The sequence below is a fragment of the Xenopus tropicalis genome, chromosome 9 (assembly GCF_000004195.4).
Source record: "Xenopus tropicalis strain Nigerian chromosome 9, UCB_Xtro_10.0, whole genome shotgun sequence".
In the NCBI taxonomy this organism is placed as follows: domain Eukaryota; kingdom Metazoa; phylum Chordata; class Amphibia; order Anura; family Pipidae; genus Xenopus; species Xenopus tropicalis.
This window is the reverse complement of record NC_030685.2, coordinates 83,664,577-83,682,662: the sequence shown is the minus strand read 5'-3', so window position 1 is coordinate 83,682,662 and position 18,086 is coordinate 83,664,577. Positions and strand designations below refer to the sequence as shown.

Here is an 18,086-nt window from a genome sequence, read left to right as displayed (position 1 = left end):
ATGATTTTGTCTGTCTTTAGTAGTTTGTTTATTTTATGTAGGATCTGGGTCTACTAAATGTATACGTTTTCCTGCTGAAACCCAGGCATATCCCTATACAGACTATAAGCAAACACGGTTATTTAACTAACAGGCTGTTTATGCTGTAGCTATGTCTATGTAGGGCAGCTTACAGGGGAGGGACAGGGAGTCTGTGACTCAAGCAGTGGGTGGGACTAGAACACTCCGATGGAAGCTTACAGGGGAGGGACAGGGAGTCTGTGACTCAAGGAGTGGGCGGGACTAGAACTCTCCGATGGAAGCTTACAGGGGAGGGACAGGGAGTCTGTGACTCAAGGAGTGGGCGGGACTAGAACTCTCCGATGGAAGCTTACAGGGGAGGGACAGGGAGTCTGTGACTCAAGGAGTGGGCGGGACTAGAACACTCCGATGGAAGCTTACAGGGGAGGGACAGGGAGTCTGTGACTCAAGGAGTGGGCGGGACTAGAACTCTCCGATGGAAGCTTACAGGGGAGGGACAGGGAGTCTGTGACTCAAGGAGTGGGCGGGACTAGAACTCTCAGATGGAAGCTTACAGGGGAGGGACAGGGAATCTGAACCTCAAGGAGTGGGCGGGACTAGAACACTCTGATGGTAATTTACATGGGAGGAACAGGGAATATGTAACTCAAGAAGTGGGTGGGACTAGAACACTCCGATGGAAGCTAAGAGGGGAGGGACAGGGAATATGTAACTCAAGAAGTGGGTGGGACTAGAACACTCCGATGGAAGCTAAGAGGGGAGGGACAGGGAATCTGAAACTCAAGGAGTGGGCGGGACTAGAAAACTCCGATGGAAGCTAAGAGGGGAGGGACAGGGAATCTGAAACTCAAGGAGTGGGTGGGACTAGAACACTCCGATGGAAGCTAAGAGGGGAGGGACAGGGAATCTGAAACTCAAGGAGTGGGTGGGACTAGAACACTCCGATGGAAGCTAAGAGGGGAGGGACAGGGAGTCTGTGACTCCAGGAGTGGGTGGGACTAGAACACTCCGATGGTAACTTACAGGGGAGGGACAGGGAATCTGAAACTCAAGGAGTGGGCGGGACTAGAACACTCTGACAGTAACTTACAGGGGAGGGACAGGGAGTCTGTAACGGAAGCAGTGAGTGGGACTATACAGTCTAATGGCATCTTACAGAGGGAAGGGCAGGGGGTATGCATTTTGCAAGCTGAATGCTGGTTGAGTGAGTCTGTATCAGTTAATTATTAACAATTAGAATTAAGCTGTAGTTCAGCTAAACATTAAATAAAAAATGAAACTTTTAGTAGAATGTAGTAGCAGTATTCTAAGACAATTTGCAATAATAATTTTAATAATAGAAGGAGAAGGAAAGGTATAATCACTAGGGGTGCCAAAATGTTCCTTCTCCTTTAAATTCAATTTAATTTAATATTTACATTTTCTATCCCCTAATAATAAAGTTTAGAATTTCAACTGCTATCTTGCTATATCCCAACTAAGATATAATTACCCCTTATTGGGGGCAGAACAGCCCTATTGGGTTTATTTCATGGTTAAATGATTCCCTTTTCTCTGTAATAATAAAACAGTACCTGTACTTGATCCCAACTAAGATATAATTACCCCTTATTGGGGCAGAACAGCCCTATTGGGTTTATTTCATGGTTAAATGATTCCCTTTTCTCTGTAATAATAAAACAGTACCTGTACTTGATCCCAACTAAGATATAATTACCCCTTATTGGGGCAGAACAGCCCTATTGGGTTTATTTCATGGTTAAATGATTCCCTTTTCTCTGTAATAATAAAACAGTACCTGTACTTGATCCCAACTAAGATATAATTACCCCATATTGGGGCAGAACAGCCCTATTGGGTTTATTTCATGGTTAAATGATTCCCTTTTCTCTGTAATAATAAAACAGTACCTGTACTTGATCCCAACTAAGATATAATTACCCCTTATTGGGGCAGAACAGCCCTATTGGGTTTATTTCATGGTTAAATGATTCCCTTTTCTCTGTAATAATAAAACAGTACCTGTACTTGATCCCAACTAAGATATAATTACCCCTTATTGGGGCAGAACAGCCCTATTGGGTTTATTTAATGGTTAAATGATTCCCTTTTCTCTGTAATAATAAAACAGTACCTGTACTTGATCCCAACTAAGATATAATTACCCCTTATTGGGGCAGAACAGCCCTATTGGGTTTATTTAATGGTTAAATGATTCCCTTTTCTCTGTAATAATAAAACAGTACCTGTACTTGATCCCAACTAAGATATAATTACCCCTTATTGGGGCAGAACAGCCCTATTGGGTTTATTTCATGGTTAAATGATTCCCTTTTCTCTGTAATAATAAAACAGTACCTGTACTTGATCCCAACTAAGATATAATTACCCCTTATTGGGGGCAGAACAGCCCTATTAGGTTTATTCAGTAGTTAAATGATTTTTAACATACTTCAAGATCCAAATTATGGAAAACCCCTTATCTGGAAAACCCCAGAGCATTCTGGATAACAGGTCCCATAGCTGTATAAGATGTGACCGTGCCAGTAATTACAGATAGGGACAGAGTTGTTGTTATCCCCACGCAGTTTTGTGTTCAGCAGAAATCACAGACCCTTATTATTCATAATCATTCCAGAAAGAAAGAGAAGTTTCAGACACAGGGCACGGTGCTCCTACCATTGTCATGGATACACGGAGCAATTTCCACTCTGCAATAAGGGAGCGCGTCTGTATGTTCGCTGAGCAGCGCAACCTTTCGGGGCGCAGAGGGCTCCTAGCTGTAAGCAGGGGGGTTGGGGTTCATTAAACTCTTCTAATGTGTGGGGGCTATCAAACTTTTAAAGGCTTATTTTTGCCATTAGAAAATGTATTTAGTGATATTAAACCTTCACATTTTATGTATTGGCAATAGAACCTGAGCCAAATTTCATGATACCCATTTGGCTTATGGTTTATCCATGTGTACTGTTTCTGGGCTGCTCTCTTTCCAAAGGCAAAGGGGAGGGGCTTGCCTCTGGGCTGCTCTCTTTCCAAAGGCAAAGGGCTTGCCTCTGGGCTGCTCTCTTTCCACAGGCAAAGGGGAAGGGCTTGCCTCTGGGCTGCTCTCTTTCCACAGGCAAAGGGGAAGGGCTTGCCTCTGGGCTGCTCTCTTTCCAAAGGCAAAGGGCTTGCCTCTGGGCTGCTCTCTTTCCACAGGCAAAGGGGAAGGGCTTGCCTCTGGGCTGCTCTCTTTCCACAGGCAAAGGGGAAGGGCTTGCCTCTGGGCTGCTCTCTTTCCAAAGGGAAAGGGCTTGCCTCTGGGCTGCTCTCTTTCCAAAGGCAAAGGGGAAGAGCTTGCCTCTAGGCTGCTCTCTTTCCAAAGGAAGGCAATGGGGAAGGGCTTGCCTCTGGGCTGCTCTTTTTCCAAAGGCAAAGGGAAAGGGCTTGCATCTGGGCTGCTTTCTTTCCAAAGGCAGGCAATGGGGAGGGGCTTGCCTCTGGGCTGCTCTCTTTCCAAAGGCAGGCAATGGGGAAGGGCTTGCCTCTGGGCTGCTCTCTTTCCAAAGGAAGGCAATGGGGAAGGGCTTGCCTCTGGGCTGCTCTCTTTCCAAAGGAAGGCAATGGGGAAGGGCTTGCATCTGGGCTGCTCTCTTTCCAAAGGCATTTCCATTACTGAGCCATCTTAAGTTACGTAATATTGGGGTTTCAAACCAGTTTGGTCAAGCACTGGGGGTTTGGATCAACAGTGGTCAAGCACTTGGATTCAGTTGAATCCAAATCCTGCCAAAAAAGGCTCCGACTGGGTGAATCCCAAATGTGTATATATATATATATATATACAGTATAAGCTTGGGAAGTATCTAACACATGTTCCCTTCTCTATTAAAGGCGCACCTAGTACAAGGGTGCAGATCACAGCCAGGCACAGATACTGGCATGTATATTGTACTGTGCTTGGTCTGGAGTTAGTAAGTGAGTCTTAATATATTCTGGGGTTTCTTGCTAAAATAAAAAAACTTACTCTTCTAATTGTGAAGAACATTTTTAATTAAAAGTTGTCTAAATAACTAAATGTGTAAGTTCCCCCTATAGTTGTTCAAATGATTGTTTTGGAGACCTCCTGACCCAGGGGCAGAAGCAGAGGTGCTTTAATCTCATCCATCATCATATCTTTTAGCCTTTTCCATTGCAGAACAAGCGCCACACTGCCCCCTGGTGGCTGCATGCTGTAGTAGCACTTTATGTTATTGAGCTGAATCTGTGCTTGTGCTGTTACTAACAGTTTGTGATATCTCTCTCTCGCTGCCCCTATGGAAGCGAAGTATTCCGCTCCTGCAGGAAACACAGCTACGGTAGGAACCGCTTTATTTGCCTAAGTTGCCATAATGTTCACTCCATCTGTGCATCTCCACCATGGGATATTAGTGTGTGTCCTCAGCCGCTCCTGGTCTCTACTAATGTTGTTTTATCTTTTACTATTATATAATATATGATAATAATAATAATAATCTAATAAAACACTTTGGGCCTGATTCACTAAAGGGCGATAAAAATTATCACACGCTTTTTCGCGTTAAAAAACGCAAAATAACTTGCGCGCGATTCACCATAGTATTATCGCGTGCGAAAAATCGCTATTTTCGCATGGGGTATTTCTCGCACTAGTTTTACCGTTTTGCGTTAATTTCCGCGCTGAAAAGAATACGATCGCATGATTCACTATAACTTTTGCGCGCTAAATATCGCATTCGGCTATACGAAAATTAACACCTACTACAGGCAGGCGAAAAATTATACAAAAGTACAGTAAATGATTTTTTGCAATAAAATATGGACTTACAGTGTTATTTATTCAAGTCTGTGTTTCCCCTAGAGTGACGCAGCCGCCAGTTTGCAGCGAAATGGTCATTTTTAATACAGTAATTTTCTGCAAGTATTGGCGTGTATGGCTAACATGGCGTGCGTTCATTTGCGCAACTATTTCTATTTGGCTGATTCAGTGTATAAGTGATGAAATGTTTCGCCAGGCATGGATTCGCAGCGAATTTTTGGACGTGTGTTGAATTTTTTCGCGGCGGATTTTTTCATGCGTTTCGCAAAACAATCCGCCAATGGCAAAACGCATGAAAAAATTCGCCACGCAAAAATTCACCGCACATCCACAAATTGATACAAGTGTCAAAAAATAATAGTCACGGGCAACAATTTTTTTGCCCGCACAACATTTTTGCCGTTTCGGGGATCTTTCGAAAGATTTGCTAATTTTTCACTAAAGAAACCAGAACACATTCGCTCATCACTAGTGGCTACTATTTATAAGCATCTACTATTTATATGTGGCTACTATTTATATACACCATTTATATGCTTCGACAATTTTTATACACTATTTCTATGCTACCATTCATATTCGGCGATTATTCGCGTAATTTAGCGCATGTACAGGCAAATAGTCTTTCGCGAGTTAAATAACGCTTGCAATATCGCGCGTAAAAAAGCGCGAGTATGCTTATAGTGAATCGTGCGAAAAATCGCCAAAATTAAGCGGCTGTAAAAATGTTAGCGCACAATAAGAATAGCGCACGTTTTATCGCCCTTTAGTGAATCAGGCCCTTTGTCTGAGGCTGACATTACACTAGAAGATACAGGCATAATGTGTGATAAGTATAATTATTAGATAAAGGTGTGTATTATACATTTCCATTCTTTAGCTAATGGGGGGCGGTCTATGGTCTTGTTTTTCGGACTTATAGTATTAGTGATGAAATTATATTGATGTAAGCTTCAATTTCACACATAATTAAAGCTAAATTGCAAACTATTTGTCTAAAAAAAAATACTTTTTTTTTCTTTCAGACTCAGAACCAGGGGAAGAAGATGCAGGGGGCCCCCAATTACAACGCACAATTCGGGCACCCAACAATACGCCTCTGGGAACCCCTTCAGGTGAGCACAGATCTGTTTGTATAAACTGAACCCTCCGTTGGGCTCTAAAGAACACGTCTGGAAAGTAAGAACTGAATCCATCAGCCAAAGTGACTTTGCTTATGGGCTAATTCTATAAGGGAGTTCATCTGGCTAATAACTAGGGTTGCCGCCTGGCCAGTATTTTACCAGCCTGGCTGGTAAAAATAATGCTTGATGCCTAATGTTATTAATAGGGAAGAAAGATAAAAATATAGGAAACATGGCTGAAAATGCTTGTTGGTTCCCCTGCTATATAACCTGTACCCAGTCTAACCTGACTCTTTTCAGCCGGGGCCCTTCCCAGCCCAAAGTTGAAAATGGACTTGTAGAACTAAGCCCAGTGTCCAACTGGAGGTTTCTGGGCCCACCGGAAATCTCACCTCAAGTCAATCATCTTGAACCCATAGCCAACGCCCCCACCCCATGGCAAACCCACAGCTGAGTCCCATAACCCCCATGGCAAACCTGTGCCAACCCCCTGCACTCGTACTTTCCTTGTACCTCCAGCTGCACAGGCATTTGCCCATAAAACACCCCCCCTGCCCTACTGGTTCTGCACTGGGGACACATCAGGATTTCTCCCGGTGCTCCAGCGGCCACGTCTGACCCTGCCCAAGCCCACCCCACCTTCTTAAATAAAATCAATATGGGGTGGGCTACAGAAACACTATCTCACCAATGATGAAGCTAGCCTTCTGGAACCCAGTTGCAGTGCACAGCCTATTAATGTTATATGTGCAAAGGCTGGGCTATAATAACCTACACCCAACCACAGCCAATGAAAGGTGGCCATACAAGGTAAGATCCGGTCACTTGGCAACCACCCCAAGCAAGCGGATCTTCTCCCGATATCCCCATCTATCGGTGGGTGATATTGGGCTAATTCGGTCATTTGGCCCTTGGGCCAATTGATCGAATTAGAGTGGCAGGTATAGGCACAGCCAATGAGCCGATGGTTCCTGATCCAAGGGAAAAATCAGTACTTCCTGATCGAGATCTGGCCCGTCTTTCATGCCCATACACAGGCAGATAAGCTGCTGAATAGGTCTAAAAGACCGCTACTGGCATCTAGAATCGGCTCATGTATGGCCACCTATATACCCAGAGTGCTGGCACACTAACACTGTATAGGGACATTGCTTGATTGCTGATCAGATCTTAGGTTTGGGTGCAATTTCACCGCCGAGTTGCCTCCTATTCCCTGCCAGAGAAGCCTGTGCTGCATTGCAGAACTACACACTGCAGCCCTGAAGCAGCAGAAGGTTTAGTGCAGCTCCTTTATAAAAGATGCATTGGGCAGGATTCCATACAGCCTGCAGTATGTATATTTTATGAGCATCTGCCTTTACAGATAGGGTATGCAGTATAAAGCATTTTAATGCAGCTGAGGCCCCAGTTTGTGAGCACAGATATGATGGAGTAGTGTGGTGCTGGCTGCTATTTAACCCAACTCAGTCCTGTACTCCTTGTGACTTATAGCTACCGCTTCAGTTTGCTCAGTTACAGCCCTCTAGGCCTTATAGAGGAGAGATCCTTTATTTGTCTGTAATACATTTTCTGTAATGACTTCCATAATGTGTATAAAAGCGCTCGGCCTTCTGCCTTCTGGCCATGGAACTCCTCGGTGACTTATAATATCCTTATATTTTACTAATAGGGGGTACTTTATTCACTATATAATACACAAGAGCCATGAATATGCTGTACATTATATCCTTATAAATGGTGACATAAGTGATGTCATTAGTTATAATCGGTGCTTAGTGATGTCATTTCACATGACTCATAAAGTACCCCCTGTTGTAAAGTATAAGGATATTAGAAGTCACCTCGGAAGCACTCAGCCTTCAGTGTTGTGACTTATATGGTCATGGGACTCCTTGATAACTTCTAATATCCTTATATCGGGGCATATATATGATTAACTATATTTTACAGGTATTTGTCCGGAATACTTTGGACCGGATCTGAATTCTGGATCAGAATTTGGATCACCATGGTTTGAAGCGCTGGTTCATCTTTAAGTTAACTTTTAGTATGTTATAGAATGACCAATTTTAAGCAACTTTTTAATATTTTATCATTTTTTAATTATTTGCCTTCTTCTCCTGACTTTTTTCCAGCTTTGAGATGGGGGTCACTGACCCCGGCAGCCAAAAACTATTGCTCTGTGAGGCTCCAGTCTTATTGTTATCGTTACTTTTTATAACTTATTTTTCTATTTAGGTCCCTCTCCTATTCATATACCAGCCTCTCATCAAAACCACCCTGTGGTTGCTAAGATATTTTGAACCATAGCAACCAGACAGCTGACGAAATTCCAAACTGGGGAACTGCTGAACAAAAAAAGCTAAATAATTAAAAAACACAATACCTCTACATAATACTAAATGTTAAGTCTACTAAAAAAAATGTTAACATTAACTAAACCCAATAGGCTTGTTTTGTCTCCAATAAGGATTAATTGTCTGTTTCATATTATATTTAAGATAATTATATCTCAGTACACTGTGCTGTGTGTGGGCAAATAGCTTGGCACGGCAACCACACTAGGCACTAACACTGAGCGCTTCGCCATCAGACCGACTCCCTGTATCTCCCTACCTTTCCTATAGTCTCCCTACCTTTCCTATAGTCTCCTTACCTTTCCTATAGTCTCCCTACCTTTCCTATAGTCTCCTTACCTTTCCTATAGTCTCCCTACCTTTCCTATAGTCTCCTTACCTTTCCTATAGTCTCCCTACCTTTCCTATAGTCTCCCTACCTTTCCTATAGTCTCCTTACCTTTCCTATAGTCTCCTTACCTTTCCTATAGTCTCCTTACCTTTCCTATAGTCTCCCTACCTTTCCTATAATCTCCCTACCTTTCCTATAGTCTCCTTACCTTTCCTATAGTCTCCTTACCTTTCCTATAGTCTCCCTACCTTTCCTATAGTCTCCTTACCTTTCCTATAGTCTCCCTACCTTTCCTATAGTCTCCCCCTTCCTAGTCTCCTTACCTTTCCTATAGTCTCCCTACCTTTCCTATAGTCTCCCTACCTTTCCTATAGTCTCCTTACCTTTCCTATAGTCTCCCTACCTTTCCTATAGTCTCCTTACCTTTCCTATAGTCTCCCTACCTTTCCTATAGTCTCCTTACCTTTCCTATAGTCTCCCTACCTTTCCTATAGTCTCCTTACCTTTCCTATAGTCTCCCTACCTTTCCTATAGTCTCCCTACCTTTCCTATAGTCTCCCTACCTTTCCTATAGTCTCCTTACCTTTCCTATAGTCTCCTTACCTTTCCTATAGTCTCCCTACCTTAACTATAGTCTCCCTACCTTTCCTATAGTCTCCTTACCTTTCCTATAGTCTCCTTACCTTTCCTATAGTCTCCCTACCTTTCCTATAGTCTCCCTACCTTTCCTATAGTCTCCTTACCTTTCCTATAGTCTCCCTACCTTTCCTATAGTCTCCTTACCTTTCCTTTCCTATAGTCTCCCTACCTTTCCTATAGTCTCCCTACCTTTCCTATAGTCTCCCTACCTTTCCTATAGTCTCCTTACCTTCCTATAGTCTCCCTACCTTTCCTATAGTCTCCTTACCTTTTCCTATAGTCCTCCCTACCTTTCCTATAGTCTCCCTTACCTTTCCTATAGTCTCCCTACCTTTCCTATAGTCTCCTTACCTTTTCCTATAGTCTCCTACCTTTCCTATAGTCTCGCCTACCTTTCCTATAGTCTCCTTACCTTTCCTATAGTCTCCCTACCTTTCCTATAGTCTCCTTACCTTTCCTATAGTCTCCCTACCTTTCCTATAGTCTCCTTACCTTTCCTATAGTCTCCCTACCTTTCCTATAGTCTCCCTACTTTCCTTATAGTCTCCTACCTTTCCTATTAGTCTCCCCTACCTTTCCTATAGTCTCCTTACCCTTTCCTATAGTCTCCCTACCTTTCCTATAGTCTCCTACCTTTCTATTAGTCTCCCTACCTTTCTATATCTCCCTTACCTTCCCTATAGTCTCCTACCTTTCCTATAGTCTCCCTACCTTTCCTATAGTCTCCCTACCTTTCCTATAGTCTCCCTACCTTTCCTATAGTCTCCCTACCTTTCCTATAGTCTCCTTACCTTTTCTATAGTCTCCTTGCCTTTCCTATAGTCTCCCTACCTTTCCTATAGTCTCCCTACCTTTCCTATAGTCTCCCTACCTTTCCTATAGTCTCCCTACCTTTCCTATAGTCTCCTACCTTTCCTATAGTCTCCCTACCTTTCCTATAGTCTCCCTACCTTTCTATAGTCTCCCTACCTTCCTATAGTCTCCTTACCTTTCCTATAGTCTCCTTACCTTTCCTATAGTCTCCTTACCTTTCCTATAGTCTCCTTACCTTTCCTATAGTCTCCTTACCTTTCCTATAGTCTCCCTACCTTTCCTATAGTCTCCCTACCTTTCCTATAGTCTCCTTACCTTTCCTATAGTCTCCTTACCTTTCCTATACTCTCCCTACCTTTCCTATAGTCTCCCTACCTTTCCTATAGTCTCCCTACCTTTCCTATAGTCTCCTTACCTTTCCTATAGTCTCCTTACCTTTCCTATAGTCTCCCTACCTTTCCTATAGTCTCCTTACCTTTCCTATAGTCTCCCTACCTTTCCTATAGTCTCCCTACCTTTCCTATAGTCTCCTTACCTTTCCTATACTCTCCCTACCTTTCCTACATTAGCAGCTCTGTGGTTGCCAGACATAAAGTAATGGTACGGTGGGGCTGTGGGCACAAATTGCCACGAGTGCCAAAGCTCTGTTTAACCAAAAGGCTGGAAACAATGTCACAATGTCACAGGCATTTTTTACAGATTATTAAGCTATAACCACATGGTTTAACTGCTAAGCTGCTGATTTACATGGGCAAACATAACTAGCAATCAATACCCATCAAGGGAAAGCACTATGCTGCGGCGGTGACTTACTACATACCGCACAGCAATAATTGCACGGGGCCAGAGGGGCCGGGGGCGTATTACAGAGGCATTATCTGTGCGCCCATCTGGTTACTATCAGCATTGATTACTGGGCTCAGTAGCAATCTTACAATGTGTAATTCATTATCTAATGCAAAGAATGCACTCTAACGACAAGTTTAATGGTTGGTCCCTCTCTGCTGCGCTATGTTAATCAGTCCCAGTCGTTACCCTGCAGTGTATAATTACTAGGTCTCCCCGTATCAAGCAACTATAACAGTTATAGGCAACAGCAAATTCTGGGAAGGGTCGGACTGGGCCAGCGGGGCACTGGGAAAAAAAACCCCAGACCTGATCCCTGCTAGGGTTCCCCCACTAATCTCCTTCCCCGACTGCCCCAAAGATAAGTATAATGTATTTGTGCACAAAGGGGTTTGGGCAGGATGCAGGGGCCCCTGGGGAGCCAGGGTGCAGTTTGAATAAAAGAATGGTATATGAATAGTAGAGGGGCTGAATACAATGATAAATAATAAAAAAGTAACAATAACAATAGAAATGTAGCCTCACAGAGCAATAGCTATTTGGCTGCCGGGGTCAGCGACCCCCATCTGAAAGTTGGAAAAAGTAAGAAGAAGAAAGCAAAATAATTAAAGAGCTATAAAAAAATATATAATGAATTAAATTATTATTTAGAAATGGCCATTCTATAACACACTAAAAGTTAAATTAAAAGTGAACCACCCCATCTCTAAAATGTTTTCTTTCTCCTAGGGGATTCAGATACGCTGCTGGCGAGCTCCCTGCACACCACGCCCAGCACGCTGACTGCACTCTCTCAAACAGACGAGCTCTCCGATTGGTCAGGCAGCCAACAGACAGTACTAGAAAGGGACCCAAGGAATGCAAGGCAAGGCTTCACTCAGGGAGGAGGGGCTCGCCATCTGGGGGTGGAGCCCCTCATTCCAGCTTCCAGCAACGAGTTCCCGGGCAGTGTCTGGGGGTCAGAGGTCAGCCTTTCTGGGTTCAGTGATCTGTATAGCAGCGCCTTCAGCCTGTACCGAGGCAGATCTTGTGCCATCCGGGTGTAAGTAACCCTGAGCAGCTGGATTGCCATCTCCAAGCATCATTACCAGCTCGGCCATCTCAAGATCCATCTGCCAGCCATTTTATTTTGGCATCTTCATCTTCCATTTTTTTTTCAGTTGGGACAGTAGAAAAGCCACCAAACCCAGAACTGCTCATTCACAATATCTAAGGATGCTGGATTTACTCAATCACACAATTACCCCAAATCCCCCCCTAACTGGCCTTCAGGCTGGGCCCCCTTAGCCCATAACAAGGTTACAGATATATAGAAACATTGGGGTAACAGTCACCCCGCTATAGTTCCAGGGGTACCCAGGGAACAAATAAGCACTCACCCCAAATCCCCCCCTAACTGGCCTTCAGGCTGGGCCCCCTTAGCCCATAACAGGGTTACAGATATATAGAAACATTGGGGTAACAGTCACCCTGCTATAGTTCCAGGGGTACCCAGGGCACAAATAAGCACTCACCCCAAATCCCCCCCTAACTGGCCTTCAGGCTGGGCCCCCTTAGCCCATAACAAGGTTACAGATATATAGAAACATTGGGGTAACAGTCACCCCGCTATAGTTCCAGGGGTACCCAGGGCACAAATAAGCACTCACCCCAAATCCCCCCCTAACTGGCCTTCAGGCTGGGCCCCCTTAGCCCATAACAAGGTTACAGATATATAGAAACATTGGGGTAACAGTCACCCTGCTATAGTTCCAGGGGTACCCAGGGCACAAATAAGCACTCACCCCAAATCCCCCCCTAACTGGCCTTCAGGCTGGGCCCCCTTAGCCCATAACAAGGTTACAGATATATAGAAACATTGGGGTAACAGTCACCCTGCTATAGTTCCAGGGGTACCCAGGGCACAAATAAGCACTCACCCCAAATCTCCCCCTAACTGGCCTTCAGGCTGGGCCCCCTTAGCCCATAACAAGGTTACAGATATATAGAAACATTGGGGTAACAGTCACCCTGCTATAGTTCCAGGGGTACCCAGGGCACAAATAAGCACTCACCCCAAATCCCCCCTTACAGGCCTTCAGGCTGGGCCCCCTTAGCCCATAACAAGGTTACAAATGTAAGGAAACATCGGTGCAATAGTCATTACAGTAGTAGTTCCAGCAGATAAAGCATTCCCCCCAAACCCCAGTTACCCAATGGTAACATTAAACTTTTTATATATATATATATATAAATTTTAGTTCAAGAACACACAATCCTTACTGATAGGTTTGGTGGCATTCTCTCCTGCTTTCATTATCAGTTCATTATATTTTGCACAAAACTCAGCAGTAATTTCATTTTATACTTTAAGGCTGACCCTTTTGCTCTCCCCTCTGCTCCCACTTGTTGCTTTTTTTGCTTCTTTTGTTTTTATACAAACTCTCCATTTCCCACCTGTGATTGTGTTGTTGTCTCTTTCTAATGATCCCTACTTCGTATATTAATGTATTACAGTTGTGGGACCGATTATCCAGAATGCTCAGGGCCTGGGGTTTTGCAGATAAGGGTTATTTTTCCATAATTTGGATCTCCATACTTTAAGACTACTAAAAAAAAGTAATTTAAACACTAATTAAGCCCAAACGTATTGTTTTGCCACCAATAAGAATTAATTCTATTGTTATAATTTGGGATCAAGTACAAGATACTGTTTTATTATTAGAAAGGGAACAGAAGGAGAGAAAAGGGAAAAAACATTTTGAATTATTTGCTTACAGTGTAGCCTATGGTAGATGCCCTTCCCATAATTCAGAACATTCTGGATAACGGATACCTATATAATAGGGCCAGATTTTGGGAAGCAAAGGAGGATCCTTTACACAAGATTTCCCATCATGCATGCAGCCTCTCTTCCCTTGAAAAGTGCTAATATTTATATTGTTTATCATCAGTAGAACTAGTAAACCTTTATATGACTTGCTGAGCGATAGCTTCTTAGAACAGTGCAAAGCCAGAACCAATAAACTACATGCACCGACAGCAACCAATCAGCACTTAGTTTTGATGAGTCAATTGCACATTAGAAAATGAAAGTAAACATACGACTGGCTGCTATTGGTAAATGCGCAGGGGCAATTCAGCACCAGTATAAGTAAATCAACCAACTAGCCTTTATTTCTCCCTTCAACGTAGAGTAAAATAACCCTTTAGTAGAATTGCATTGTTATGCCTATGTGCTCCAGTGATTCTTCAGCCATCCAGTATAGCAATGCAGGAAAAATGTTGATTGTGATCTTTACAATACACGAACCCTGTCTGCCTTTACTGCCACCTGTTGGGCAAAAAAGAAAATGCCCAGTACACAAGCTTAGCCCTGTATTTGTATAGATTTCAGTTGTGCCACCTTAGCAAAAAGACATTTATAAGCTTTTAATTTCAAGGTGAACTTCATCTGTAATTATTGCAATAACAAAACAAAGCAGTTTTAACCTTATAGCTGAAACGAAGCCATCAAAGACTCTCAAGGAAGCCAAAGACATGAAATTCCATAAAGATCAGGTCCATCATTGTCAAACACATAAAACTGAAAATAACCATAACTAAACAATAGAACCTAATTACTAAACTTAATTACCCTAATTATATTATGGAAATCAATTGCTTGTTCCAGTATGCAGGATAAATTAGAAACTCTTCATACTTTTATTGCTTTGTCTGCAGGTTCCTTCCGGAAGGGGGTCTGCGGAGGGGTAGCATCAATGGTTCTGTAACAGACTCCCCACGAAACTTTGTCAATCCTAGGCCGCCTATCATACCACCACCCTCTCCGCGCATTGGCCAGCGTCCAGCTGTCATTCCTGCAGGCCGTGGACCCCCCACCCCTGTTACACCTAGAAAGAAAACCACAATGCCCAACCAGTACCAGGACACAGTGACTGAGGAGTTAGAAGAGAAGATTAAGAAGCCAAAGTCCTCTGTTGGCTCTCAGGCTAGTGGCCAAGATTCTCGCCCTGTAACTCCACTAAGTGAGACATCAGGGCGGGTGTCTATCCTTAGGGCATCCCCAAAGCTAGTCCGCTCAGGCTCTAAGATCTTTGAAAAGCTTAGGTGTCTCGAAGAGAGGAGAAAAAGTCTGGACCAGACAGACAGCCCCTTTCCAGTGCACTCATGGTTGCCTCTCCGTAAGGCACGATCCTTTGATCAGCCGGGGGCTGAGGGGCTTGGTGCTGGTCTAGGTTCCTCAAACGAAGAGCTAAGGGATGATCTTAGAGACGGGGTAAGATCAGAAATAGGTGGGTTTACTCTGAGGTACCCCTCTCTGAGACACAAGACTACCTCACTGGATGACAGGGGAGCTCTCTATGGACGAATAAGTGACATTGAGACCCGCTTCTCACAAGAGCTGACTCGCATCAAAAGAACTGTGTCCCAGCAACAGCTAGTCCGTTCCTCACAGGATCTATCTGGAAGATCACCGTCACCCCAAAGATCCCTAGCTGCCCAGCCTGCTCCTGTGGACCCTAAGCTAACCAAAGTGTCAACGGCTCCAAAGCCTTCTGAAACAGAAGAGAAGCAGCCAGCAAGGAAGCCACTAGTCAGAAGCTTTGCCACCGTCAACCAACTGTCAGAAATTAAGGAACCTCTGGGGTTTTCAAGCCAACCCCCTACACTGCCATCAAAATCATCCAATGGTTCTGCAGTATATCAGGATGCAGTGAGGCACTCGGAAACAAATATGAAATCACAACCACACCTTACAGGAAAAATCATTGCACCAAAAACTGTTTCCCCACAAGTATTTAAAGCTATGACTCTCCCCGCACAATCCCAAAAAGAGGCAGTCGGCGACACACAGCCGAAGAGAGTTCCTGATGTTGGTAGCGTGCCTCCGCCACCCAGCACACATGCCCCGGCAGCCCTAGAGATAGCTCAGAGGGGACTTGTTAAAGAGAAGGGGACTGTAAGTGAAGAGAAGAAGTATCTACCCTGGGCACTTCCTGTAGGAGACAATAACAACAGCCAAATGCCACAGGGTAAGGGTGGGGGACAGGCCAAAAAGCACAGCGATGCACACACCAGCAGCAAAAGCAACAAAAGCGGCAGAAGCAAAGGGAAGAGTCGCCGAAGCAGGCCATTGTCACCAGAACTTGGTAAGGAACAAGAGTTGACATAACTATTAGGGTTCAACACATCACTGATATAATTAAAATTAGTATTTAATTTCTAGTTGATCCCAATGAAGGAAAAAGAAAATGGATTCCTCTTTAGCTCCGGAAAAATATCCTTTACTGACTCCAACACTATCCAGCCTATTGTGGCTCACCATGGCCAGCCATGTTGCATCTTGTTACACAAAGTTAGCTCCATCTGTATAAGTACTTATTACTGATAACAATAGTTACTTAGGATTTTCTTCCTCGCTGAAAAGCACTTCATCATTTAATAAATATAGTTAAACCTCGAGGACCACAAAAAAACTGAGCATATTCTAGGAAAAGCACAATCCAGGAATGAAAAAAAAACACAGTTTACCTGTGGGGGCCAAAAAAAAATGGTCTCTTTAAAATCCAACAAATGTAAAGTTAAGGTTTGAACTCAATATCTTCTTTTTTAGCAACATATTATTCATGAATGTTTTTATTCTCTTTGCCCATTATTTATTGCTGCCGTCACAGAGTCATCGGATGATTCCTACGTATCGGCGGGAGAGGATCCAGCAGAGGCGCCTGTGTTTGAGATTCCTTTGCAAAGTGCACTAGTAAACGCCGGCACTGAGGTCTTACTGAAATGTATTATATCTGGAAACCCAAGTCCAGAAGGTAAGAACATAATGTTCTTTTTTCTGTTGACTACAAAATCATGAAGAATGCTTTACTATACCTGTGTAAACAGCTTGAGAGCTTTCTGTTTAAGATACTAGCTGCCATTTTAGCTTGGTCTGACATCACTTCCCTGCCTGCAGGCTGCTGACTGAAAGCTCTGAGCTCTGATTACAGCAGGGAGGGGAGGAGGGTGAAGGGAGAGGGGAAGAGGGAGAAGGGAAGGGGGGAGAGGAGGGAGAAGGGAGAGGGGAGGAGGGAGTAGGGAGAAGAGAAGGGGAGAGGAGGGAGAAGAGAAGGGGAGTGGAGAGGAGGGAGAAGAGAAGGGGAGAGGAGAGGAGGGAGAAGGGAGAGGGGAAGAGGGAGAAGGGAAGGGGGGAGAGGAGGGAGAAGGGAGAGGGGAGGAGGGAGTAGGGAGAAGAGAAGGGGAGAGGAGGGAGAAGAGAAGGGGAGTGGAGAGGAGGGAGAAGGGAGAGGGGAAGAGGGAGAAGGGAAGGGTAGAGGAGGGAGAAGTGAGAGGGGAGGAGGGAGTAGGGAGAAGGGAAAGGGGAGGAGGGAGTAGGGAGAAGAGAAGGGGAGAGGAGGGAGAAGAGAAGGGGAGAGGAGAGGAGGGAGAAGGGAGAGGGGAAGAGGGAGAAGGGAAGGGGAGAGGAGGTAGAAGTGAGAGGGGAGGAGGGAGTAGGGAGAAGAGAAGGGGAGAGGAGGGAGAAGAGAAGGGAAGAGGAGAGGAGGGAGAAGGGAGAGGGGAAGAGGGAGAAGGGAAGGGGAGAGGAGGGAGAAGTGAGAGGGGAGGAGGGAGTAGGGAGAAGAGAAGGGGAGAGGAGGGAGAAGAGAAGGGAAGAGGAGGGAGAATGGAGGGAGAGAGGAGGGAGAAGGTAGGGGGGAGGAGGGAGAAGGGAGAGGGGAGGAAGAGGAAGGGATGGGGAGAGGAGGGAGAAGAGAAGGGGAGAGGAGAGGAGGGAGAAGGGAGAGGGGAAGAGGGAGAAGGGAAGGGGAGAGGAGGGAGAAGTGAGAGGGGAGGAGGGAGTAGGGAGAAGAGAAGGGAAGAGGAGGTAGAATGGTGGGAGAGAGGAGGGAGAAGGTAGGGGGGAGGAGGGAGAAGGGAGAGGGGAGGAAGAGGAAGGGATGGGGAGAGGAGGGAGAAAGGAGGGAAAAGGGAGGAGGGAGAAGGGAGAGGGGAGGAGGGGGAAGGGATTGGGAGAGGAGGGAGAAAGGAGGGAGAAGGAAGAAGGGAAGGGGAGAGGAGGGAGGGAGGGAGAGAGGAGTGAGAAGGGAGGGGGAGAAGAGAGAAAGGAGAGGGGAGGAGGGAGAAGAGAAGGGGAGAGGAGATGAGAGAGAAAG

The 18,086-nt window shown here is 44.7% G+C and overlaps 1 protein-coding gene across 4 annotated transcripts in view; it reads left to right on the top strand.

Moving 5' to 3' along the window:
* The window catches only part of speg (striated muscle enriched protein kinase), a 169,542-nt gene that overhangs the window by 80,844 nt on the left and 70,612 nt on the right, over positions 1 to 18,086 (top strand). Inside the window, exons 3-7 of one of the 4 annotated variants that reach the window (XM_031892845.1) lie at positions 4,326 to 4,355; positions 5,860 to 5,949; positions 11,674 to 11,986; positions 14,647 to 16,076; positions 16,602 to 16,745. In XM_031892845.1, the coding sequence (XP_031748705.1) occupies positions 4,326 to 4,355; positions 5,860 to 5,949; positions 11,674 to 11,986; positions 14,647 to 16,076; positions 16,602 to 16,745 (2,007 nt within the window). Of the gene's footprint in view, positions 1 to 4,320; positions 4,356 to 5,859; positions 5,950 to 11,673; positions 11,987 to 14,646; positions 16,077 to 16,601; positions 16,746 to 18,086 lie in introns of all 4 variants that reach the window. The other 3 variants (XM_031892847.1, XM_031892844.1, XM_031892843.1) reach the window with 3 other exon arrangements.